This window comes from Syngnathus acus, chromosome 22, assembly GCF_901709675.1.
Source record: "Syngnathus acus chromosome 22, fSynAcu1.2, whole genome shotgun sequence".
Classification (NCBI taxonomy): domain Eukaryota; kingdom Metazoa; phylum Chordata; class Actinopteri; order Syngnathiformes; family Syngnathidae; genus Syngnathus; species Syngnathus acus.
The window spans coordinates 3,223,955-3,251,478 of record NC_051106.1 but is presented as its reverse complement, the minus strand read 5'-3'; the positions used below and the strand labels follow the sequence as shown (position 1 = coordinate 3,251,478).

At 39.4% G+C, this 27,524-nt stretch overlaps 1 protein-coding gene across 6 annotated transcripts in view; it reads left to right on the top strand.

Moving 5' to 3' along the window:
• The window catches only part of zdhhc14 (zinc finger DHHC-type palmitoyltransferase 14), a 28,457-nt gene extending 1,647 nt beyond the window's left edge, over positions 1-26,810 (top strand). For 2 of the 6 annotated variants that reach the window (XM_037242187.1, XM_037242186.1), the window contains exons 3-10: positions 3,688-3,848; positions 18,103-18,255; positions 19,548-19,688; positions 19,991-20,039; positions 20,950-21,052; positions 21,476-21,585; positions 22,516-22,621; positions 25,255-26,810. In XM_037242187.1, the coding sequence (XP_037098082.1) occupies positions 3,688-3,848; positions 18,103-18,255; positions 19,548-19,688; positions 19,991-20,039; positions 20,950-21,052; positions 21,476-21,585; positions 22,516-22,621; positions 25,255-25,725 (1,294 nt within the window). In that variant the 3' untranslated portion in view covers positions 25,726-26,810. Of the gene's footprint in view, positions 1-3,687; positions 3,849-18,102; positions 18,256-19,547; positions 19,689-19,990; positions 20,040-20,949; positions 21,053-21,475; positions 21,586-22,515; positions 22,622-22,973; positions 23,650-24,207; positions 24,231-25,254 lie in introns of those variants that run through there. The other 4 variants (XM_037242189.1, XM_037242190.1, XM_037242188.1 and 1 more) reach the window with 4 other exon arrangements.
• Positions 26,811-27,524: the final 714 nt, after the last annotated feature.

The following is a 27,524-nucleotide window of genomic DNA, read 5'->3' as shown; positions in this document are numbered from 1 at the left end:
TGAGTGCAAATCATTAACAATTTGGTATTACTTTATATGACGCGTATTTTATTTGAACATGTCCGTACTGATGATCTTAACATGGTGTTCTTTTCTTGGAATGCTTCATTTTTGCGTGGTCCAGTTGATGTGTGTGATTTTTGTCTGTTCTGTCCATCTTCCCAAAAGCTTTGTTGCACGTCAATTTCCATTGTGGCAAATTTCAGTCTGGTTTTTGTATGATTTGCTTCCGTGGACATCTCCCGTCATGGCCACTTTGGGAGACAAAAAAGAAAAGAAAAAAAGACAGATGGTGCTATTAAACACTGATGTGTCTTAACCTTGGAGTTACCTTTCATTTTTATGGAGGTGGGTCAGGGCTCTTTGGTTACCTTTAGTATTAGCCGTCTATCTTTTTCATATATATGTTTCTCAAATATATATTTCTCCTGTATACACACGTACGCAAACATTTGTATTATTAGTTTGGTGTGTTTTGCTATGATTGAGGTGTGAAATTGTGTGCGTTGTGTGTGCAACCTACATTACCACAATCTATAAGTATTGACCTCTGGACTACTTAATCTTTTAATACATTGTCACCTTAACAGACCAACACAACCATGGTCAAAGAACAGTCTATCAAAAGAGCATGCGTGTCATGCTCTTTTTTTTTTTTTTTTTTTTTTGCTGCCATGTAACAAACTGTATTAAAATGTATTAGATGCTCCGAATACGACATGGATATTCTTTTCATTTTTGGTCCTGTTTTGTTGTCTTCTGTTTGTTTTCTGACTGCATTGGACATTTTTATATTGTATAGAACCGAGTAAACTCTTTCAGCTGCAGCTCTGCCCTCCCTGCCTCAACTGTCCATGGCCCAAGGCTGAACACGGTGTTCCTCACTCTCTTTTTCCCTTGCACCCGACACCAATCAGCTGAAAGGATTAGTCAGCAGATCTGCACATTGCCATCTGCGTCATTAACGTTATTGTTTCGAATGAATACACCAGACCAACTCAAGTTAATACAATCTGGGGTTTTGTTTTTTTTAATTATTTTTAGTTGTGTGATCTCACATTGACCACATTTTGTTTTCAGGCATCCCCCAACAACTCCCTGCCAATTTTGCTGTTTTATGTTTTGTATTGTTTGTTTTGTCTTGTTCTTTTTCATCAGAGGGGTGATTTTATTCTGTTTATTATTCTGTTTCAGGCTCCCACAGATGCACGTGTGCCGTCTGAACATGTTGCCTTGTCTTGCGGCATAGTTTACTTGGACAAATAATATTTTCGTTCATACCATTTTGTTATCTGAAAGTTGATTGCATGTAGCATAATGGCGCATCTGATTGTTTTTGTAATTTATTACCAAGACTTTTTTACTTCTGCCTTGAAATTGTGACACGTTTTTTCTGTCGTGGGTCCCCTCATCATAACGTGGGAGATACCTTAAACACCCGTAGACCTCCCCCCATCCAATCAATGCCAAACGCAGCTATAGTTAGTCGTCCCAGAAGTTCCCTGTTGCATGAGGCCGATCTTCCGACAAGTTTCATTGGCCAGCAGTGCACATAAAAATTGTCTTTGTAGAGTCACAATCAGAAATGTCACACCAAAGTACCGTATTTTCTGGACCGGACTATAAGGCGCACCTTCAATGAATGGCCCATTTTAAAACTTTGTCCTTATATAAGGCGCACCGGACTATAAGGCGCACCATTAATGCATCATGTCAGATTTTTAATCCAAATCAAATCATTCTCCATTTTATCTTTTTTATTTCAATTTCAGACGCAACAAATTACTGTATAATCACAAAATAATGATCCATAGTCTTTTTGATTCATGATTCATAGTCTTCAGCGGGCCACTTATGATTGATTTCATGACACACCGCTTCGGGCCAGTTTAAATATAGGAATTTGGTCCATATATAAGGCGCATTGGACTATAAGGCGCACTGTCGGCTTTTGAGAAAGTTTTAGGTTTTTAGGTGCGCCTTATAGTCCGGAAAATACGGTAATGCACATTGTCTGCAGGAACGTCAATCCTGCTTTGCAATCAAGTAATATATTCTTTTACACCCTATAGTGGGATTTTGTGGCTGTTCTGCTGAGACAGCTCACTCCTGTAGCTGTTTCCAGGGTTACCATATTCCCTTTCTGACATTGTATAGATTCTCCCCCTAGCAACATAAAATTCCCTCAATATCCTGCTTTCAATTGCATCAAAGGTTGCATCATTTGTACTGCTCGGATTGTTCCCGGATGGGAAGATCTACTGTCTCTTGCCACATATTTATTGATTTGTTTCTGTAGGAGACGCTGTCCTCAAAATTGCATCCAGCCTGCTCAAATGGCTTCCATTGAATTCCGCCATCACTTTGGATGGCATGACAGCCTATTCAATATTTTGTTGATGTATGACTCAGTGTCTCAAGACAGGTTTTGTGCTTTTGTCTCCACAACTGCTCCAGAGAAAAGTTGACTATTGTCCTTAAACTTTTAAAATGACTTATGTCATAGAGCACTTATGTAAATTAAATGTTCTGATATTTTTTTGAAGAGAATGACACACTTCAACAGTACCACTTTGGCAGACAATACAGTACAATGAAAACGGGAGACAATGCAATAGAATATATCTTGATGCTTGACTTTAATTAACATGGACTCAATGTAAATGTTGTATGTTCATTTTTGTCCCTTGCTTTCTGCTTTTGTGGAACCCAACCTGGCGAACCTAAAAATAGTTTGTGTGAATAACCGAGCCTGGCATACATAAGCGGATGTAACCGTATCACCCTATGCTCCACCCCACCTGAGGGGTTGCCATATGACAGCAAAATGTAATTTATTTGCAAGCAACAGTTACACATGATATTGGGAATTAAATGACTTACTGGTGAAGGGGCGTGGTGAGCATCGGGAATTTGATAGAATTTTTCCCGAAGCTTCGGGCGGGTCACAACGTTCCTCTCTGATGACGATCTGTCATGACCCGATCTGACTCAAATGCAAAAATTCAGCTTTGTCGTTCATTTTGCAACTCACTTCGAGTCACCTGTGATTTGTTCACAGCTATATGTACTCGTGTTGTGCAGTATTATATTTTTCTATGTAACATCTTCCCATTGATCTGATCACTCAATAATTAACTTTTTTCTTTTATTGTATGATTGACTATAAAGTAGTAATTCACAGGTCCAATTGTGACATCGTTAATCAAATCCTCAGAGACATTACAGCAGCAGTGTTTCCCACACGTTTATCTGTGGCAGGCTGCCATAAACGAGTTTTGTTCATGACTAATTTTGTGAACCTTTCTACATGTTCAATTTGTTGCCCCCGTCTCAAATGGCACAAACGCCTCCATAGCCAACTCAATAAGACACATTCAAATATAATGGGTACATCAACATGTGCCTCCACCTCTGTACATTTAAATGTGATAATTCTAAAGCATTGAAGTGTTAAAGGGATTACTTGCATGGGATTGTTTTATTAGCACAGATTACAATTTGGGTGACTGACCTGTGTGGGAATTCTATCCACTTACTGGTCTTAAGCAGCAAAGTGCCTAATCTGGATGCATTACACTTAGCGTGCATTAATTCTTTTTTACTGTACATTTATGAGAAGGTTGTTTTAGCACAGACATCGTTTATCATTTGTTCTTTTCCTAATATTATTGCTTGTCTTCTCAGTTGCCCGTTCCTGGCTGAGCATTTGACGCCGGTTATCCCAGTGATCGGAGGAGTGCTTTTTGTCTTTGTGCTGGGAACACTGCTGAGAACCAGCTTCAGTGACCCAGGGGTGCTGCCTCGGGCCACTCCAGATGAAGCAGCCGACCTGGAGAGGCAAATAGGTAAGAAAACCCTCCAATTACATTATTGGTAATGTGAGTTATTGCCACAAATAGAAGTGATGAGACGGGGGAGTACAAGGGCAAGGTTGGCACTTTTTGGAAGAAAATTAAAACTATTTGGACGCAACAGGAGCAACAGTATTTTACTCAAGAACCCTTCACCATCTCAGAGGGGCTCTGGATTGAAATTACAGCCTTTAGATTGGTAATACAAAATACATATTATTAATAATAATACTTATAATAATACAGATAATGAAAATACAAGTTGAAAAAAAGTCACCAAGACCACTCTACTACCAAAGCCATGCTGCCCGATAATCCACTCTCGCCATTAAAATTATTTCTAATACATTATAAATCCGGTTTACAATGTCTGAACATCTGGTGTATTAAAATTCTTAAGTGTGTCAGTTAAGAGTTACATATAGAAAAGTCCACTCTGTTTGCAGTATGAAGTATCTTTTTCTAATTGCCAGTCCTTCAGGTCACCAAGGCATCATTAAACAAACTCTGGAATGGTTTAATTAATCAAATTAGGAGACTAAGCTCCTAATTAGCTTTTGCTATAGTGGTGGAGCTCAGAGTGCCAAGCGGTGTGCTGCAGAAAAGCACTCTGGGATAAAAAAAGATCAAAGTGACATTTTCTGCGGATAAACAAATTTAGTAACTTGAAAACATAAACAACTTTGACCCAAATTGCAAACTGCCACCAGTGACTTTTGTGTCCACCAAGTAACTGTTGGTCAACCACAAAATATTCCTGTCACCAGTAAGGTTTTTTATGGACTCCTGGAGCCAAGTTTGCAGATGCATTTTGTTAGAGAAATGTTTATAAGGTTTTTCCCAAAGTAAACGGGAAAAATTATCACCGTCACCAACAACGGCAGACATCTAATGACACACAATTAAAAACACGTCAGACTCGAAATTTTGCAAATATATCAAGTAGGGATGGGCGAGTACAGCTACCAGGTATTGGTATAAGGCCAATAGCAGTCTTATTTGAATAGTTCATATCTTTATTTCATTTAATACTTTTTCTTATTTTGAAAACATGAGAAAAATCTAAATATCAAAAAATCCAAATACCGTAATTTTCGGACTATAAGTCGCGGTTTTTTTCATAGTTTGGGTGGGGGGGCGACTTATACTCAGGAGCGACTTATATACATATATATGTTTTTTTTTCACTTTTTTGGGCATTTTATGGCTGGTGCGACTTATACTCCGGTGCGACTTATAGTCCGAAAATTACGGTACATTTTTCATATCACTCTGCCCTATTTACCAACTTAGTGTTTATTATTTAGAACTTCAATTTACTTTGAACAAAGGCTAAAATTTTGGAAGTTGACAGTTTTATTCATCCTATTGTTCATTTATTACAAACGACTCCTAAATTCGAGTGGGTTTTTTATTTTGAACTTAAATGCTCTACTGTAGGGTGATTGTTCTGCCTTTTGTCAGAAATAAACAAAAGGTCTTTTTTTGTGAGGTTTTTTACTTTGGTTTAATTGAAAATCAATGGATTAAATAAAGTCCATTGGGTATCGGTTACTTAGTATCAGAGTGCTCATGTGTTAAATACCCATACTGGTATGGGTCTGAAAAAATTGGTGGAAGGTGACACGATACTGAGCTGTGCATCACTGTGACACTCACTCACTCACTCTGGGTTCAGTGCGTTGTCATGATTCATGAATTTTTTTTTTTTAAACGAGTTGGCTTCTACACTGTTGGTGCCACGATATATGTAATACGTCACACTCGTTCCAGGCCTCTTTGCTATCGTTTGTTCGCCTTTCAATAAACACTGCACAATGACCAGCCATCTTATGACGCGTCTTTATGTGCAGTGCTCATAGTTTGACTACACAGTGCTGGGTTGGTCTGTTATGGCATCTTAACAATGTACAAAGTGAAACTTCTGAAACTTTCCCATCCCTTTCCTCTCAGCTTTGTTGTCCAATGTGTGATGCAGCTGGCCCAAATCTTGGCATAGCGGGCAGATTTACATGCGAGACATTGCAGGCACATCTGTTTGCTCTTATCCCGATCATCCAGCCTCATTCCGAGCCCCAATAGCAATCAGCCTAGCTGTGATTTGCAAGGAAAAGACTTCATGTCCTTCATTCTTTCTCAATTTTAATTGCACTACGTTATTTGAGGTATTTAACAAAAACTATTTGATCATCAATCGGTAAGTAATAGGGGTGTAAATCCCGGGTTTTGTAACGATACGATATCGTATCGATACAAAGGATCACGATACGATATTTGCCGATATCTTAAAGCCTGCTGTGATTCATTCACGATACATCACGATATAGTGCTCTACGATCGATATAGAACAATATCCTGATTTATAACAATTCATACGCAAAATCAACAAGGTACTGCAAACTCTTTATTTAGGAAATTACAAAGTGCTTCCAAACGAATGACTTGAAAATTAGGGTTAGGGTTAGGATTAGGGTTGGGGTTAGGGTTTCTAACTAGGCTTTGAAAACTAGGGTTAGGGTTAGGGTTAGGGTTAGAGTTAGAGTTAGAGTTAGGGTTAGGGTTAGGGTTAGAGTTAGGGTTAGGGTTAGGGTTAGGGTTACTAACTAGGCTTTCAAAACTAGAGTTAGGGTTAGGGTTAGGGTTTCTAACTAGGCTTTCAAAACTAGGGTTAGGGGTTCCGACTAGGGTTTCCAAGGAGTTTTGCCATCGCTAATTAGGGTTTCAAACTAGGCTCAGGGTTTCCGACTAGGGTTTTAAACCAAGGTTAGGGTTTCAAACTAGGTTTTAAAGCTAGGGTTAGGGTTTCCAACGAGGCTTTCAAACTACTTTTAGGGTTTCTAAGATTGGGGTTTCTAACTAGGCTTTCAAAACTAGGGTTAAGGTTTTCGACTAGGGTTTCCAAAGTTGTTAGGGTTAGGATTAGGGTTGGGGTTAGGGTTTCTAACTAGACTTTCAAAACTAGGGTTAGAGTTAGGGTTAGGGTTAGGGTTAGAGTTAGGGTTAGGGTTACTAACTAGGCTTTCAAAACTAGAGTTAGGGTTTCTAACTAGGCTTTCAAAACTAGGGTTAGGGTTTCCGACTAGGGTTTCCAAGGAGTTTTGCCATCGCTAATTAGGGTTTCAAACTAGGCTCAGGGTTTCCGACTAGGGTTTTAAACCAAGGTTAGGGTTTCAAACTAGGTTTTAAAGCTAGGTTTAGGGTTTCCAACCAGGGTTTCAAACTACTTTTAGGGTTTCTAAGATTAGGGTTTCTAACTAGGCTTTCAAAACGAGGGTTAGGGTTTCCGACCAGGGTTTCCAAGAAGTTTTGCCATCGCTAATTAAAGTTTCAAACAAGGGGTAGGGTTTCCGACTAGGGTTTTAAACCAAGCTTAGGGTTACAAACTAGGTTTTAAAGCTAAGGTTAGGGTTTCCAACGAGGGTTTCAAACTACTTTTAGGGTTTCTAAGATTAGGGTTTCTAACTAGGCTTTCAAAACTAGGGTTAGGGTTTCCGACCAGGGTTTCCAAGGAGTTTTGCCATTGCTAATTAGAGTTTCAAGCTAGGGTTAGGGTGTCCGACTAGGGTTTTAAATCAAGGTCAGGGTTACAAACTAGGGGTGTAAATCGCGGGTTAGTAACGATACGATATCATATCGATACAAAGAACCACGATACGATATTTGGCGATATCTTAAAGCCTGCTGTGATTCATTCACGATACATCACGATATAGTGCTCTACGATTGATATAGAACAATATCCTGATTTATAACAATTCATACGCAAAATCAACAAGGTACTGCAAACTCTTTATTTAGGAAATTACAAAGTGCTTCCAAACGAATGACTTGAAGCCCAAAGGGGAGCGAATTTCCTCATCTTCTTGGACAGACACTAGCCATAGCACCAGCCCAGGAGCCGCGTAGTTGTCGGCTCCCCTTTCACGTGCCTGCTCTGCTCACAACACAACACGCACTGCTCCCGGAAAGAGGAAGCAAGCAACAATGAACTGGATTTCAAAATAAAGTCGCGTCTAATGTCCGAGGTCAAAAACGGGCGATATAGATCGATGTTTACGTTTAGCATCGATGCCAACAAATCGTAGAGCATTATATCGATTAATCGATGTGTATCGATGAATCGTTACACCCCTAGTTTCAAACTACCGTATTTCCCGCCCTAAAAGGCGCACCTAAAAACCTAAAATTTTCTCAAAAGCCGACAGTGCGCCTTATAGTCTGTACTGATCTCCCTGTGCGTTATGTACTTCGTGTACGTTGTCACAGTTCATCAGCCAGCCAAACTCATGTATAGAACACGTGAGCCAGGTTCAGAGCGTCTTGCTCCCTTTATTTCTGTTCAGTGCTAAACACAACGAGTGAAACTGCAAATAAAACAACAAACAGTTTCTACTATGAATATTCTTATCTTATAAACAATAATAAAGTTATCCAATAACAATAACTTACAGCCGTTGATTCCGTGGGGATAAGGAGAGGAGAAAGATTCGTTTTTGACACAAGTAATGCTAACGTCTCTACTCATCAGTTGTCAAGTCGCTTTCACAAGAACATGCGCAGCTTCCGGTGCATTTCAAAATACATTTCCGGTTTGCTTCCGAACGACAAATAACCATTGTGTATTCTTCTTTTCATAGAAAACAGTTCTTACGTCATGAAAACAATTCTGAGGGCAGAACGTAGTCCAGTGCGACTTATATATGGATCAATTGATGAATTTGTTGATCCATACTGGTTGTACACAGTGCTCTGCCAAAATGTTTCAGTACGTTTTAGTACGACTAGTAAATTACAAGGTCGCATCGCTTCCCAACATTACGGTAACTGTAGTCAGGGGGGCGTCACCGAATAGCTGTTGTACCCGCGAGGCTATTTCATTTCAAAATAGGCTGCTCCGTTAATGTTTCGAGTAAATTTACGGATTGATATGGAAGGGAAACATAGGTAAGCAGTACCAATGTGTTAGATCGAACTTTAGTCAGTTCCGATCATTTTATAGGAGATCGTTTGAGAAACGCGATTGTTTACACTTTGCTGAGGCTCATGGGAGATTGCGAGCTGAGGCTCGTGGGACTTTGCGGATGGCTAATGCTATAACGATAGCTGCTATACGTACCAGGGTATTTCATGTCAAAATAGGCTGCTCTGTTAATGTTTCGAGTAAATCTACGGATCGATATGGAAGGGAAACATAGGTAAGTAGTACCAATGCGTTAGATCGAACTTTAGTCAGTTCCGATCATTTTATAGGAGATCGTTTGAGAAACGCGATTGTTTACAGAGAGCTCGTTGGTTATTGGCTAGTGGATGCATACCGCAACCCTAGTCAACCTCAGTTTGTTGCAGTATAGCTTCTATTTTATGCGCCTTATAATCCGGTGCGCCTTATATATGGACAAAGTTTTAAAATGGGCCGTTCATTGAAGGTGCGCCTTATAATCCGGTGCGCCTTTTAGGGCGGAAAATACGGTACTTTTAGGGTTTCTAAGAATAGGGTTTCTAACTAGGCTTTCAAAACTAGGGTTAGGGTTTCCGACCAGGGTTTCCAAGGAGTTTTGCCATTGCTAATTAGGGTTTCAATCTAGGGTTAGGGTTTCCGACTAGGGTTTTAAACCAAGCTTAGGGTTACAAACTAGGTTTTAAAGCTAGGCTTAAGGTTTCCAACGAGGCTTTCAAACTACTTTTAGGGTTTCTAAGATTAGGGTTTCTAACTAGGCTTTCAAAACTAGGGTTAGGGTTTTCGACTTGGGTTTCCAAAATTAGGGTTAGGGTTAGGGTTAGGATTAGGGTTGGGGTTAGGGTTTCTAACTAGGCTTTGAAAACTAGGGTTAGGGTTAGGGTTAGGGTTAGAGTTAGGGTTAGGGTTAGGGTTAGGGTTACTAACTAGGCTTTCAAAACTAGAGTTAGGGTTAGGGTTTCTAACTAGGCTTTCAAAACTAGGGTTAGGGGTTCCGACTAGGGTTTCCAAGGAGTTTTGCCATCGCTAATTAGGGTTTCAAACTAGGCTCAGGGTTTCCGACTAGGGTTTTAAACCAAGGTTAGGGTTTCAAACTAGGTTTTAAAGCTAGGGTTAGGGTTTCCAACGAGGCTTTCAAACTACTTTTAGGGTTTCTAAGATTGGGGTTTCTAACTAGGCTTTCAAAACTAGGGTTAGGGTTTCCGACCAGGGTTTCCAAGGAGTTTTGCCATTGCTAATTAGGGTTTCAATCTAGGGTTAGGGTTTCCGACTAGGGTTTTAAACCAAGCTTAGGGTTACAAACTAGGTTTTAAAGCTAGGCTTAAGGTTTCCAACGAGGCTTTCAAACTACTTTTAGGGTTTCTAAGATTAGGGTTTCTAACTAGGCTTTCAAAACTAGGGTTAGGGTTTTCGACTTGGGTTTCCAAAATTAGGGTTAGGGTTAGGATTAGGGTTGGGGTTAGGGTTTCTAACTAGGCTTTGAAAACTAGGGTTAGGGTTAGGGTTAGAGTTAGGGTTAGGGTTAGGGTTAGGGTTAGGGTTACTAACTAGGCTTTCAAAACTAGAGTTAGGGTTAGGGTTTCTAACTAGGCTTTCAAAACTAGGGTTAGGGGTTCCGACTAGGGTTTCCAAGGAGTTTTGCCATCGCTAATTAGGGTTTCAAACTAGGCTCAGGGTTTCCGACTAGGGTTTTAAACCAAGGTTAGGGTTTCAAACTAGGTTTTAAAGGTAGGGTTAGGGTTTCCAACGAGGCTTTCAAACTACTTTTAGGGTTTCTAAGATTGGGGTTTCTAACTAGGCTTTCAAAACTAGGGTTAGGGTTTCCGACCAGGGTTTCCAAGGAGTTTTGCCATTGCTAATTAGGGTTTCAATCTAGGGTTAGGGTTTCCGACTAGGGTTTTAAACCAAGCTTAGGGTTACAAACTAGGTTTTAAAGCTAGGCTTAAGGTTTCCAACGAGGCTTTCAAACTACTTTTAGGGTTTCTAAGATTAGGGTTTCTAACTAGGCTTTCAAAACTAGGGTTAGGGTTTTCGACTTGGGTTTCCAAAATTAGGGTTAGGGTTAGGATTAGGGTTGGGGTTAGGGTTTCTAACTAGGCTTTGAAAACTAGGGTTAGGGTTAGGGTTAGAGTTAGAGTTAGAGTTAGGGTTAGGGTTAGGGTTAGGGTTAGGGTTAGGGTTAGGGTTACTAACTAGGCTTTCAAAACTAGAGTTAGGGTTAGGGTTAGGGTTTCTAACTAGGCTTTCAAAACTAGGGTTAGGGGTTCCGACTAGGGTTTCCAAGGAGTTTTGCCATCGCTAATTAGGGTTTCAAACTAGGCTCAGGGTTTCCGACTAGGGTTTTAAACCAAGGTTAGGGTTTCAAACTAGGTTTTAAAGCTAGGGTTAGGGTTTCCAACGAGGCTTTCAAACTACTTTTAGGGTTTCTAAGATTGGGGTTTCTAACTAGGCTTTCAAAACTAGGGTTAAGGTTTTCGACTAGGGTTTCCAAAGTTGTTAGGGTTAGGATTAGGGTTGGGGTTAGGGTTTCTAACTAGGCTTTCAAAACTAGGGTTAGAGTTAGGGTTAGGGTTAGGGTTAGAGTTAGGGTTAGGGTTACTAACTAGGCTTTCAAAACTAGAGTTAGGGTTTCTAACTAGGCTTTCAAAACTAGGGTTAGGGTTTCCGACTAGGGTTTCCAAGGAGTTTTGCCATCGCTAATTAGGGTTTCAAACTAGGCTCAGGGTTTCCGACTAGGGTTTTAAACCAAGGTTAGGGTTTCAAACTAGGTTTTAAAGCTAGGGTTAGGGTTTCCAACGAGGCTTTCAAACTACTTTTAGGGTTTCTAAGATTGGGGTTTCTAACTAGGCTTTCAAAACTAGGGTTAAGGTTTTCGACTAGGGTTTCCAAAGTTGTTAGGGTTAGGATTAGGGTTGGGGTTAGGGTTTCTAACTAGGCTTTCAAAACTAGGGTTAGAGTTAGGGTTAGGGTTAGGGTTAGGGTTAGAGTTAGGGTTAGGGTTACTAACTAGGCTTTCAAAACTAGAGTTAGGGTTTCTAACTAGGCTTTCAAAACTAGGGTTAGGGTTTCCGACTAGGGTTTCCAAGGAGTTTTGCCATCGCTAATTAGGGTTTCAAACTAGGCTCAGGGTTTCCGACTAGGGTTTTAAACCAAGGTTAGGGTTTCAAACTAGGTTTTAAAGCTAGGGTTAGGGTTTCCAACCAGGGTTTCAAACTACTTTTAGGGTTTCTAAGATTAGGGTTTCTAACTAGGCTTTCAAAACGAGGGTTAGGGTTTCCGACCAGGGTTTCCAAGAAGTTTTGCCATCGCTAATTAAAGTTTCAAACAAGGGGTAGGGTTTCCGACTAGGGTTTTAAACCAAGCTTAGGGTTACAAACTAGGTTTTAAAGCTAAGGTTAGGGTTTCCAACGAGGGTTTCAAACTACTTTTAGGGTTTCTAAGATTAGGGTTTCTAACTAGGCTTTCAAAACTAGGGTTAGGGTTTCCGACCAGGGTTTCCAAGGAGTTTTGCCATTGCTAATTAGAGTTTCAAGCTAGGGTTAGGGTGTCCGACTAGGGTTTTAAATCAAGGTCAGGGTTACAAACTAGGGGTGTAAATCGCGGGTTAGTAACGATACGATATCATATCGATACAAAGAACCACGATACGATATTTGGCGATATCTTAAAGCCTGCTGTGATTCATTCACGATACATCACGATATAGTGCTCTACGATTGATATAGAACAATATCCTGATTTATAACAATTCATACGCAAAATCAACAAGGTACTGCAAACTCTTTATTTAGGAAATTACAAAGTGCTTCCAAACGAATGACTTGAAGCCCAAAGGGGAGCGAATTTCCTCGTCTTCTTGGACAGACACTAGCCATAGCACCAGCCCAGGAGCCGCGTAGTTGTCGGCTCCCCTTTCACGTGCCTGCTCTGCTCACAACACAACACGCACTGCTCCCGGAAAGAGGAAGCAAGCAACAATGAACTGGATTTCAAAATAAAGTCGCGTCTAATGTCCGAGGTCAAAAACGGGCGATATAGATCGATGTTTACGTTTAGCATCGATGCCAACAAATCGTAGAGCATTATATCGATTAATCGATGTGTATCGATGAATCGTTACACCCCTAGTAAGTAACACTGGTCAACAGAACATTTTAAACAGAGATGGATATGTGTCCTTAAATTTATTTTTGATGCTGATTTAAAAAAATATATATTTACTTTTTTCAAATTTCAGTTTTTTTTTAAATATGTTTGTATTAGTTTTTATGTTTGACCTGTAAAATCTATCTAGAAAAAGTTACTTATCTCTGATTAAAATCAAGTTAAAAAAAAAATTAACCAGTGTATTTGTGTTTATACAAGTTGTTCCCCTTTTTGTTTCCTTTCGTCACACAGTACTTGTTCCTAGTATTCCCTTCTCTTCAAACAATCCGATTTTATTCATTTTCATTCTTTCATTTTTTGTCTTTAATCAGATGTTCACTGCCCTAACAAATTACTTAGACTAACTGAAACATCCTTGCATATATTAATGTAAATTACTTATAATACTAAATATAATTATAGTAAAATTGGGCTAATGTCCATCATGTACTCAATGTACAAAAGGCCTGTAATTTATTAAAGAATACATAGGTCACCAGTAATCCAAGAAAGTTAACACTGGGCATTGACCTCAATTGTGTATGTTAAGTTACTCCTATAGGTTTCAAGTTCAACACCAGTACTATTGAATTTCTTGCAAAACAACAGTAGACCTAATGTCTGAACAACAAGTGACATCATGGTATTGTCATTCTCCCTGTACGGAGCCTATTGTGATGGCTATGACTGATCGAAATTGTCTGTGCCATCTGCCAAATGTTGCCCTCACTGTGTAAACAGGCGTCCTGCTAATTCATTCACTTTGACACTTTTATGTGCTTTGGCTACTACAATTGGGGAACAACACTCCTGAGACAATAATGTCGTAAACACTGAAAGCCCATTCACACAAACTAACGGCAGGTCATCAAAAGAAGCCAGGCGCATTGATTTCAAAATAACACGAATCCTGCCATGTGGTCTTGATCAGTTCTTAGAATGACCAACCAACATAAGTTTTGCATTGTTTGGGGTGAGGAAAACCTCTGTTAATCTAAGACAGGGGTGTCAAACTCATTTCTTTCACGGGCCACATTGTAGTTATAGCTTCTTTCGGAGGGCCATTATGACTGTCAACCCAAATAAATGTATGAGCACCTCATATACAGTAAAAGCTACAAAACAAACTGACAAATAACTCGTTTTCAAATCAGACAAGTAAAAACTGGTCAAATATTATTAAAAATTAAGATGTTATTAAAAGTGGAGACAATTTGCAATTCTAGTAATGAGACACGAATTTAATGCACAATTTGTCTTCACGGGCCACATAAAATGATGTGGCGGGCCGTATCTGGCCCCCGGGCCTTGAGTTTGACACCTGTGATCTAAGAGGCTTGCTCAGAGATTCATTTGTTTAACACAAGCTAACAACAGATAACTTGCAGCAATTGTCATGGATATGCTTATCGATTGATAATGTGTCTTAAGAAAGCATAATATTCATGTTGATAAATGTAGAGCCAGATGTTATTTTGGCAGTGCTTCCCAATTTTTTTTTCTTACGCACTCCCAGGATGAACAAATATTTCGCCCCACCCCAACCTTCTTCTGTGACTATAAATAGTGTCATTTGTTTATAAAATTGGTTTAAGTACACCTCTGCAGAGGAGCTAATTAATACACCTTGTCCACTCTGACACTGCCACCTCCTGTATTGGATGTATAATTACACTTTATTTTAGTACCGCCCCAAAAAAGCTTTAGTTGTTTTTGTTTTGTATTGGAATGAACATATAGCACAATGACAATGAAAAGCACCCTGTTGATTGAAGAAATGGTCAAATGAAGGCTCACAGCTTGCCTCTCTTAAATTGGATGCAGTTATTTTTTCTTCATTTCTTTATCAATCTAATATCAGTGCTTGCCTGCTAGCTGGCAGGCCCTCTCCGCTACAACTTGCCAAATCCAAAAGACTCTCTGAAGTATTAATCAGACTGAGAGATGGCCGGAACTTCTTTCCTTCCTCCTAATACGGGCCAAGCTGGCTGCCGAACATTAGGGCAGTAATGGTGCCAGCAGAGGAAATGGCTTTTTGATGGCTTAAGGCTCAGATGGTAAAAGGATGCCAACGTCAGTCAGAGATGCTGGAAGGTTTACGTGTCATTCAAAAAAGGCGGTTTGAAGTCGATGATTTACTGCAGTACTCTATGCCAGCAGCATAAAGTGATAGCCAAAACCCACACATGTGGCCTGACTAATTGTTTAGATTTGAGAAAAAAATATTTTATGAAACAATTATAGGAGGATTTAGCCTAACGGCAGTGAAAAGTTAATGCTAATCTGATCATTTAGCTGCCATCTCTCCCAGTATGTGTTACTTTTCTTCCACCAAAAATTATGTCTTGAATGGATACGCCTAAATATCTCTGGCCTTAACATCCTCTATCCCCATATTTTGGGAAGGCATTTGCACGATTGTAATGATCATTTTCTGTAATTTCAGACAATAGAGCAAGGAAGGTTAGGTTTGATTTGAAGCAACCAGATGTATCCAAATTATAATCAAGCTGTGATCGCCATCGCCTTTATTTCAACTGATCACATTTAATAACTACCAACACAACAATAGAAAAAAAAAAATAATCCTACACTAACTCCGTGCATGTCTGAACATGCCCATAGACGAAGCTTTGGCTGGTCTTTTTATCGTGTCTGTGATTCACTTACTTCTCGTGTCCTTCAAAAAGAAACAACCTGCTCCGTTAAAAGTGACAATGGCAGTCTTCATCGTGATTTTCATTTCCTCCCAGTGTTGATAGTGGCATACCGTGAAAAAGAGAAACAAGCAGCCTTGTGTATGAAATCCGCTATGTAAATAGCACTGCCATTCCATGCCTTGTCACTTCCTGACTGCCTTGCATCAGTGCACTTGCACTGTCCTCATACACATATTTTGCCACACAATTTGTAGAATTCATTTTAATTAATATTATTGAGTATAATTTAGCAACATGTTATGCTTTTAACGAATGTTACTCCCCCCCCTCCCCACATACTTTAGGCTGAAGTAATGCCTCGCATTGAATGGAAGAGGGTGTCCAGTGGTTTACATTTTTTGAAACAAGGCCAAAATAAGCTAATTTCAGCAAGACGTGATTATTTTTTTATCCTTGTGGCGCATTTAGCAGTAAGGTACATTAAAGTTTTTAACTGTGTCATAAAATGGAATTGTTTCATTTCTATTATGATAGTCTACAAGAATAAAAGTCCTTTTGAGAACATCAGCTACTGTCTCTCGCTATTGTCCTATTCTTAAGTCCATGCGGCACTAAGATTATATTATTGTGCAAGTAATTATCATGAATAAGTAAAGTCCTCTCCAGGTATCGTGCGTACTTGCACACAATATGGATGACCTGGCGTGAGCGTAGCCTAAAAATGTCTTAGTAAGCATAATAAATTATGATTTGTTTGCAATACGTTTATCCAAGCTTTGTGGAAATACTTTCTTCTCACCTTTACATGCGCAGTTGGGTAGCAATTCGTCTCACATTGAATGCCAGAAGGCAACAATATGTGTAGTTTGGCTGACATTGAGGCCTCATCTGTGTTGTTTCATCACTTCCCAGTCTACTTGGCCTTTATCCTCTCATACAGACCACTTACTGGTCAGGGATGCGAAAATGCTTAGGTATGGAAAAAACAACTACCGGCATTGATAACTAGATACTCTTGATTAGTTGGCATACCTGTAAGAGTTGTTACTCTTGATAGACAGATCGATGAACTGAAGGTGAGATGGTACAAAGATGAAAAGCCTGTTCTTCTCTGTACATTTTTTTCTTAATTACCGTATTTTCCGGACTATAAGGCGCACCTAAAAACCTAAAATTTTCTCAAAAGCCAACAGTGCGCCTTATAGTCCGGTGCGCCTTATATATGGACCAAATTCCTAAATTTAAACTGGCCCGAAGCATTGTGTCATGAAATCAATCATAAGTGGCCCGCTGAAGACTATGAATCATGAATCAAAAAGACTATGGATCATTATTTTGTGATTATAACCTAATTTGTTGCATCTGAAGTTGAAATAAAAAAGATAAAATGGAGAATGATTTGATTTGGATTAAAAATCTGACATGATGCATTAATGGTGCGCCTTATAGTCCGGTGCGCCTTATATAAGGACAAAGTTTTAAAATGGGCCATTCATTGATGGTGCGCCTTATAGTCCGGTGCGCCTTATAGTCCGGAAAATACGGTATATAACATGTGAACACGCCAACTGCATAGTGTCAAAAGGGTGGAGCATTAATTTGCTTCGTCCGTGTGTACACACCTCAGGTTTTTGTCGTTTGTGAGAAACTGGATTTACTCATCAAACTGTACTATAACCTTCCCGCAGTAGAGACAACTTTCTGTAAATTAATCACACTGTAATCGGGTGGTGACTGGTGTGAAGCATGTGCATCAATGGCTTTTCTCATAATAAACATGAATATTTATTTAATCAAAAAAAGCTGGTCATTCTGACAAAAATTAATGTACCGTATTTTCCGGACTATAAGGCGCACCGGACTATAAGGCGCACCTTCAATGAATAGCCCATTTTAAAACGGTGTCCTTATATAAGGCGCACTGGACTATAAGGCGCACCATTAATGCATCATGTCAGATTTTTAATCCAAATCAAATCATTCTCCATTTTATCTTTTTTATTTCAATTTCAGACGTAACAAATTACTTTATAATCACAAAATAATAATCCATAGTCTTTTTGATTCATGATTCATAGTCTTCAGCGGGCCACTTATGATTGATTTCTTGACACAATGCTTCGGGCCAGTTTCAATTTAGGAATTTGGTCCGTATATAAGGCGCACCGGACTATAAGGCGCACTGTCGGCTTTTGAGAAAATTTTAGGTTTGTAGGTGCGCCTTATAGTCCGGAAAATACGGTACTTGTCATACAAGCATGGAATTTTTTTGAAACTATTTTTTTTTCATTAAAAGTGATATTCTTTGTTAAATTAGGAGCAATGCAATTACTAATGCAAATCTAATGTGTTGATTGCAATTTTATCAAATTTTGTGTTATCTCCCTGAAACATAACTGTATTTGTGCAACTTATCATCCATTTGTTACCTGTTAGCCAAATTCTCTTTCACTTACAGTGTGTTTTTTTTCCCTCTGTTGCTAAGATGTGGCGAATGGCAGCACAGGCTACAGGCCACCACCCAGGACTAAGGAGGTCGTCATCAATGGCCAAACTGTCAAGCTGAAGTACTGTTTCACTTGCAAAATCTTCAGACCTCCACGTGCCTCTCACTGCAGCCTCTGCGATAATTGTGTGGGTGAGTGAAGCACTGCAAAGATCTTTTCTTTAATTGAATGCATTCGACTTGTGCTTACGTCAGTAAACATCTATGCGATGGCTGGTTGAAGAGTGGTTTTGCTCTTTGGTTATCAATATATATTTTTGTTTTTTGATTGTAAAGTAGGTGCACAATAAGCTTTTAAATAAGTAAGCAGCCTCTCCACTGGTTGTGGACAACATTCGGAGTGAGAGTGGGAACTAATTAGAGCGCATCGTATTCAATATGTCATACTGTAGTTAGACTCTAAGTATGTGTGTGTCTGTGTGTGTGGGGGGGGTCATGCACATACCAAATTGTTCAGTAGGGAGCTATATATTTGCAAATTATCATTTTGTGGACCTTATATTTATTTTTAATACAAGTGATAGTAATAAAAAATAAAAGTTTCATGTTCCCTGATCTCTAGTCATTCTCAGATTTCAAACAATCTATGGCAGGGGTTATCAACCCTTTGCAAAAGCTGATTTATTGCAGTTGACCCCACCCATCCTCCCGGTGCCCCCACCTTCCCACCTTGCATAGATGGATAAATAAAGATAGATATTGATATATGGGCTATTATTTTTAGGCGCACGCTATTATTATTATTATGACTTCTTGCTATTTTTTTCACTCCATCCCGTAGCCTACAAAGGCCAGTGCCCACATCATCCATCCATGCCCTCAAAACGTTCTCTATCCCATCATATATAAAGGCCACAATTTAGTCACAGTCACGCTTTCACTCATTTTGCACCACTGCTATTTTTTCTATGCGCTAGCGTACAGACATTTTTTCACATTGTGTGTCTATTTTGCCTGGGCCCTGTGGGACAGTTCACTTTGCCCCACATTTTGCACAGATGTGGATTCCCACTGTGTAGTTTACAGTACATGCTCTCAAGTAACTGGGGTATTACATTCAAACAAGCAATCTGGTTTTCTTACATAAAGTCAGGAATAAGGGCCTCATGTAGCTACACTGTTTTTTTAGTGTGTGTAGTCCTATGGTATATGTCTAGTTTGCAGTATGGGGTGCGCTATATATGTAAATATAAACATATCTATATACTACATATATGAATATACTCTACATGTATGCACATATATACATACAGTGTGTGTATGTATATGTACATATGTATACGCACAGTTATTTCCATATATACACACTGTTTTTTTCTTTTACACAAATACCCTACAAATGCATTTCTGGTGATCAAAATTACAAAAATCTTTTGTGTATGGGCATCCCATTAATTAATATTATTCTTTTTCTGCTCACACAGAGCGTTTTGACCACCACTGTCCCTGGGTGGGGAACTGCGTGGGAAGGAGGAACTACCGCTTCTTCTACATGTTCATCCTTTCGCTGTCCTTCCTCACCATATTCATCTTTGCCTTTGTTATTACACACATCATTTTACGTAGTAAGTAAAACACACAAATGCACTCACCTTTGTACATAACTATTTATAAAAATGATTATTCATTTATGTCAAAACTTTATCCAACAACCAAAAATCAACCACTCAGAACTACCATCAAAACCTCTTACACAAATTTGCACAAACCCTGAACTGTGTGATGCATTTCTTTTCAATTACGTTTGTAATACTGAATCCAAAATTAAAAATACAATTAAATTTCGATTAATTGCTCAGCCCTACAGTCAGAACTGTACACAATTGCGCTTTCCTTTTTTGGAATCTGTTCCTCTCTGTTTTTACAGGCTCTCATCGAGGTGGATTCCTCAATGCCCTTAAAGCTAGCCCAGCCAGATATCCTTTTACTGCAACTTAAAGTTTGCCTGTATGTATGTCAAATGTTCTGCTATTCATTTGCTGTCCTTCACTCTCGTGACATGGTTCGCAAGTTTGTCTTGAATTATTAGTGTTATTAGTATTATAATTATAATAAAAATTATTTTTCCTTCTTATTAGCCTATCTCTAATTCTATCCAACTGCATCACTCTGAGGCTATGTTTACATTATGCCCAATTTGGATTTGTTGTTTCTCTTCAAATCAAAATCTGATTTGAAACCCAAATGCAACTTCTAATGTGAATGCAATGAATAAGTTATAGGGTGGATTGTATTTATTTTATTTCAACAGCTGAACCAACAGATTCCTATCCAGTCCAAACTATCAAACATGAACCACTATCAAATCTAGGGCGTCCAAAGCTCTCTTTTTCTGCCATCCTCTCAATGGCTGGGTGCCATAACACTTTGTCTGGCAGAGAACTGAGTGACAAACTGAGCTGAGATGGGCCTGTCCAGCAGCACTTGAATAAAATGTGTATCGGAGTCAATATAATCACAGCAGTCCTTTCTACAAAATTAATGATGTTATAAGAGTACATAGTAGGGATTACAGAATGTGCTTTAAAAGATTTACAAAAGGATATTGTAGGTCAGTTGCCCGCAAAGAAGATATTCAATGTATTCATAAGCTCAGTGATTCATGTGGAGCACAGCAAATGAACAATGTTCTGCATTCCTAGAAAAGTGACGTGATAGCAAAAATCTATTGGCATGAGGACAACAGTCCTCCAGGCTATGGGTCAATATGTTATTGGCACTAGTGTCCATGTGTGTCCATGCTGCACTGTCCATTCTGGGATTCTTTGTGTGCATTGTGTTGATGAACTCGGTAGAGAAAAAGTTCTTCCTTGACCGTACTGTTACCGTGTTGGAGGTGGTGGTGTGTTTCTTTTCTGTGTGGTCTATCGTTGGCCTTTCAGGCTTCCATACGTATCTTATCAGCTCCAACCAGACCACCAATGAAGACGTAAGTACAGAATATATATCAGTGTACTTATGTGCTTGCATATGCAATCAATTTCATGTTACTATTTACATTTAAATTTATTTGACTAGTCTGGGTGGTTTACTAGATGGTATACTTTTTTGTGGGGTGTTTTAATTACTGTCTCAATTTCCATAAATATTTGTTTAATATTAGATTGAATCGAAAGCATATTGTTCCTCTTGCATTTGTAGAAATAGTCATATATTTGAGGACCCTCTTAATTTTAGTACTAATAAAGGCGTGTACAATAATAATAATTAATATGGTCTATTTAGCTATGGTGTAATAATAATTGATATGGTCTATTTAGCCTATCAAAGCTTGAGCCAGGCGAGAGGCAAACTGCAAGTCTAGACACTCGACATGATTTTCAGCTAAAGCTGTGACTGATGTCTTCTCCAGATAAAAGGTTCATGGTCTTCTAAAAGAGGGAAGGACAACTATAATCCATACAGCCATGGCAACATAGTCACCAATTGCTGTGCAGCGCTGTGTGGCCCTCTGCCACCGAGGTATGATGTCTATCACTGAACATTTCATCAGAACTGGCCCATGATTATCTGCACGTTGTAGCTGTATAAAACATTTCACATTCGTTCAGATGTCAGGAACTGCCAAGATACCGTAGAGCTGATGTGAAGAGCTGTTTTGGCTTGAGTCACCTCCAGGCGTTTTGCCCTGCATAGCCACTGAGACTGCAAGAGCTGAATGGATTTCAAGCATATCCGCGACGAATCTCAGATCAAAGTCTATAAGAGTGACTCGATCTGATGCTTAGGCTGTTTGTGATGGGGGGTAAAAAGTGAAAAAACATGCGTGCCAAATTACAACCAATCGTGTAAGTGGATGGATTAAGTGGAAGGCCATTACTTAGTCATTTGCGCTGAACATCGCCAAAGACTCCCATTTATGACTTTTATCAGCTAGAAACATTAAGTAGCAAATATCTTGTCTTTGTAGTGTATCCGATTGGATATAGGTTAAAGTATTTGCAAATCATTGTACAGTGATCCCTCGCTACTTCGCGTTTCGTTTATCGCGGCTTCACTACATCGCGGATTTTTTTTCCAAATTAAAAAAACATTTAAAAGTCAAAATAAAACTTCTAAATTGAGGAAACATGTGTCTAACCTTTAGGACAATGTAGTATTGCTCCAAATGTTCGTTTACATTCCTTGAGAAGTCCGTTTTCGCGTGTTAGCGCGATCGCGAATGAGCGTCTTTCCGCTAACTCGTTAGCCTGCCCAGTACTTCTTGTTGGTGACCGTACTTTTCGGATTTCACTTATCGCGGGTGGTTTTTGGAACCAATTATCCGTGATAAACGAGGGATTACTGTATTCTGTTTATAGTTACATTTTACACAACATCCCATCTTCATTCATATTGCATTTTGTATTTTCAAACAATGACCAATAATGCCTTCCCAATTCCTCCCTGCAGTCTCATTGACCGACGTGGCTTCATCCAGCTGGACACTCCACAGCTGGCACCGCCAACCAATGGCATCACTGTGTACGGTTCCACACAGTCTCAACAGAGCCACATGGTAAGATGTTCACTTTTTTTTTGTCACACTTGTAGGATGACAACAGTATATAAAAATGAATATTGGGCCTCAAAGCAACATGCGTACTTTTAAAAGCATGTCCTTCACTACACATAGAAATTGCGAGGGAAGATGCTCTTTTGCGACTGACAAAATCCGGAAAGTAGCGACTGTATCTTTTATTATTTGTATATATATATTTTAAGTTTAATGCAGAATATAATCATCCACATCTCCCCCACTAAACTACTAGTGATGTTGAATGTGTGTGTGCCTTCAAAAACAGCTTTTCTTATGCATGTCAGCTCAGGAGGCAGTACGAATTGTTTTTCCCCTGACTTTATTCTTGAAGGCTGTTTTCAGATAATGTGATGGGCACCAGTCAACACTATCAAAGTGTGAAATTGGCAGATGTTTTTTTTTTCTTTTCTTTTTCTTTTTTACATGTTTTGACAAGAAATTTTGCTATCTGTGATGTCTCTGGAACCGCATGGAATTCTGATAAGCGGTTGTCATGGTAACAGCATGTGCATTGTTTTGCACGACACCTCAATGACATGCTTTTCATCTGGAAAGTAATCAGAGTGTTTTCCTTTTTCCACATTTTTATATATTATGGCCTCATTTTGTAATTGATTAAGTTTATGTTTATCTCAAAATCATAAACAAATTAAAAACTAATTAGAAATCACATGTACGTAAGTACTCACAGCTTTTAAATTTCTATCCCGTTTTGATGGTCCAATTGGAGTCCAAATTTAATACATACCTGTCTACTGTACTGTTTAAAATGCCACACAGTTGACAGTGCATGTCGGAGCACCAACCAAGCATGAAGTCAAAGGAATTGTCTGTAGACCTCAAATACAGGATTGTTTCAGGCCACAGATCTTCTGACCCAGCACAACATTTTACGTTGTCAGGAACAATAAATAGTCAAGTTCAACCATGTCGTCTGGGGACTTGTTTATGGTAGCAACTCTGTGAGCGTCTCTTTTTATGTGTGAATCACCATCGTCCTTTTTTACCGGAAATGTCATCCTCACCTCTCAGGAACATTCTGCTTGTTTTGTCATGAACATTTGCGTCTCAGCCAAATCAACAAATGTGCCACTAGAACAACTCCGAACAACATCAATATTTCCATGATGTTTGTATTAGTATTTTTCTTTGTCAATATCTTGGCACTATTGTGCAGATAAACAAAGTGTTACAAAGTGTGCTCTGAAACATGTAGTATGTTCTTTTCAGATGTGCAAGTTACCCCCGTTACAGATGATGGCTTTTGAATTGAGGAAAAATACAGATGGTTCTTTTCCAATTTGGCCTGAAGGAGACAATATACTTGATTTCTGGCAGCTAGATGACATTTTACCTCAAGTATTATTGAGTCATTAGTTATTTTTCAATGATTGCTTGCAGAGTGTATCATGTATCACAATAGACCTTTATGAAGACGGCTGGCAATTTAAGGTGGCAGTGCTGATGAGTCAGTGTAGTCAAAACAAAACTGGATGAGAAACAACTAAGGTGAAGAATCTTCGACCATGTCTTTCGATTTAAATATCTGCAATCTCATCTTTTAGGTCAGTGAGACTGAGACAAACAGGTGAGATAGCCAAACATGCTTCTTCAGGCTTTTCTCTTTGTCTGATGCTTATTCCATTTGGAGTTGGACTTTATAGCTGCTTACTGCCATTATTATGTCTCTCCATTGGGGTTACCACTAGGGTTGTTGGATTGCGGGGGCTCTTAAATTCCGAACTTTCCATGGGAATTTACAGGACTAAACAAGAAGTTTACAAAATTGAAGGTTGGCCCTTAATAGTGAACTCAAGTACCGTATTTTCCGCACCATAAGGCGCACCGGATTATAAGGCGCACCTTCAATGAATGGCCCATTTTAAAACTTTGTCGATATATAAGGCGCATTGGATTATAAGGCGCACCTTCAATGAATGGCCCATTTTAAAACTTTGTCCATATATAAGATACATACATTTGGCCCGCGGGCCAGACTTTGGACACGCCTGCTGTAGTGGCTCAATATTGGTCCATATATAAGGCGCACCTGATTATAAGGCGCACGGTCGGCTTTTGCGAAAATTTGAGGTTTTTAGGTGCGCCTTATAGTGCGGAAAATACAGTATGTTTATTTGCAGAAGGTCAAACCAGCTTCAGGTATTCTGTATAATATGTGATACTGCCCTCCCTTATTTCCATGCTCTCAATTTTACATGGATGACCGCTTATAAGAACTTTAATTACCCTCCATTTCCAATTTCCCCATCTTAACTTCCCATGGAAATTCACCCAAAAATTCACTTCAATTCACTGGAATTCTTCCACATCCTTGCTATCTGACACACTGAATGAAAATAAAAATGGTCATCCCTTAAACCTGTTCCCATGCTCCACTTTTTAGGGGGTGTAAAACCGGGCTCAATAGGCAGCAACTTATTTTTCGACTTTACCCACTTGAGCTTTTTTCTTGGTGTCCAGATTCTTTGTGGGCCTAGCATTCTAATGAGGGTACTAAAATCTTATTTCTTCTCCCCATTCCCCTCTGCAATCATCTGCTTCTCTCTTATCCGCCATCACATCTCCTCTGCCCACTCCTCGTCTGCTTTCAGTGTGACCAAGACCAGTGCATTCAGAGCACTAAATTCGTTTTGCAGGCCGCTGCCACGCCTCTCCTCCAGCAGCAGAGCAGCGAGCCAGTCATCATGACGGCCTCCCCGGAAAACGGAGTATCCCTCCCGAGCCGCACCTCACTCGGGCTGGGTGGTCCTTGCGCTTCACTGCCCCTCGGACAGCCCACGCCACCGACTTCCACGGCCAGCCTTAGCTGCCAGGAGGCCACCAACATGCTGCCCATTCACACACGTGGCCACTCGCACAACCACAGTCGCCCCCTCCAGGAGCAGGTTGCACATCACCACTTTCTCACACCAGAGGACATACCCTCACCCCCAGGTTTGCTTCCCTGCAACAGCCCCCTGGGTCACAGCCACACTGTGCAGGCCGGCTTTTACAATCCGGCCAGCCAGGACTCGCTGCACGAGGATTCTGTCAGAGGACTGGTCAAACTCAGCTCTGTCTGATCACAAAACTGAAACTACCCCAAAAACGTGCCACTTTCTGACAAGGGAGCACTCACCTTGGATTTCAGGTTCCCACCAATGCCATGGTTGGAAGTAGGAACCTGATGAGGGACCTGAACACCACCTAAGTGGGACCAAGCCACCTCAGTCAACATCTTGCCAAACCTCTCTGCTGTGTTGCCACACTTGACTCCCTCTGTACGTGGGAAATCTTTCCCTCCTCTGATGTGCGCAAGGGTTTGCTTGTCAAAGTGGTGTTTTGTCTGTTAGACGCAGACATTTCAAGCAAAAAAAAAAGAGAGACATTTTTGATGGGTCTTGACATTTTTGGTCAAAAATCTGAATTTCTGTCGGTCTCACTGTTCGTTGTTTTTTTTTTTTTTTTTTTCCATGAGATTGTCTTAAGTTTGGTTTATGTTTGACACATTTGTGAGGTCCACACAGTGAAATTACATCAGCCACCACAGTTCTGCTTGCAGGTGCACCAACAAAAATGTGTAACCTCGTAGATGGTTCCGCACCGGAAAACATGGCGGATGAACGAGAGCTGTTCACAGTACTCTTGACATTCTGCCTCTGTTTCATTCTTTTTTTTTAATTATGTATATGGTTCCCCCTTATACATATTTTTACACACTTATATTTTTTTATTGTTCCTGTAAACTGTTGTCAATTTTATTTAAAATAATAAGAATAATAAGAATATTATTCCTTCTATTGTGGTGAAGTGTTCTTCATATGCCATAGATGCTCTTCACTGCCCCCTTTGGTGTAGGAGAATATCGACTAACAGTAGGGTCAAGCCACACAGAGTATAAATGCTGCAAAAGTCGGGGGCTTGATTTCACACGTCTCATTTTGCACAAAACGTACACACGTCAAGCATAAACCAAACTTTACACCTATTTGCCTGTTGTTAATTGGACAGCAATTTTTTGTACACTCAGCGGTGACAATGATTGATGTCACTCTATTGCATATCATTCAACTTTTTTATGTCGGGAGTGTAATGACAGTTGTATTGTACCGAGGTTATCAAAAAAATATATTTCCTGTGGATATAAATAAAATCACTTTTTACCAGATGCCAAACTGTTGAAGTTCCTAACCTGTGCAGTGAGAACTTGAAATTAATGCTTTGTTGTGAACCAATTAGTGTGATGATGGTCACACGTCATGGAGGGCCTTCTCCCTTCAACAATCCATCATTATTCAGTCTAACTATTTCCGTTTACTGAACCAGTTGTCTATTAGATTGTAGTACACGTCTGACACCTTGTGGTTAAATGCACGAGGTGCAATTTGACTTTTTACTAGTATTTGAATAAAGTCCCACACATTTTACTATTGTAAAAATTGGTGCGTCCATGACGTAAAAAAAAACGCATTTACTGTTTAAATCTTTGCTCATAATTTTTTTTATCAAATCCGTATTAATATTATATTACATATGGTCCCCTTTGCAGCAGTGGAAAGAAATAAGACTTTTTTGATTACTGCTTTGTACAAAGGTGATAAACCATGTGTGAATGTGAACTGTGACGAACATTGTTCCCTTTTCATTGAAGTATTAAAGCCCCCTATAATAAGTCCCTCAAGTATGATTGTTCTCCACTATTGCAAGCAACAATGTGAGGTTTTTTTTAGGCTGATGCTGATTCTTGGCAAAAAAAACAAACAATTAATCAGCTGATCAATCTTTAAAAAATATATAATGCTTGTATGAATGTTGTGTGTGAATTAAAAATTGTCAAATATTTTGCTGATTATTTTGGCTGATGTTTGAAGGGCCATAATCA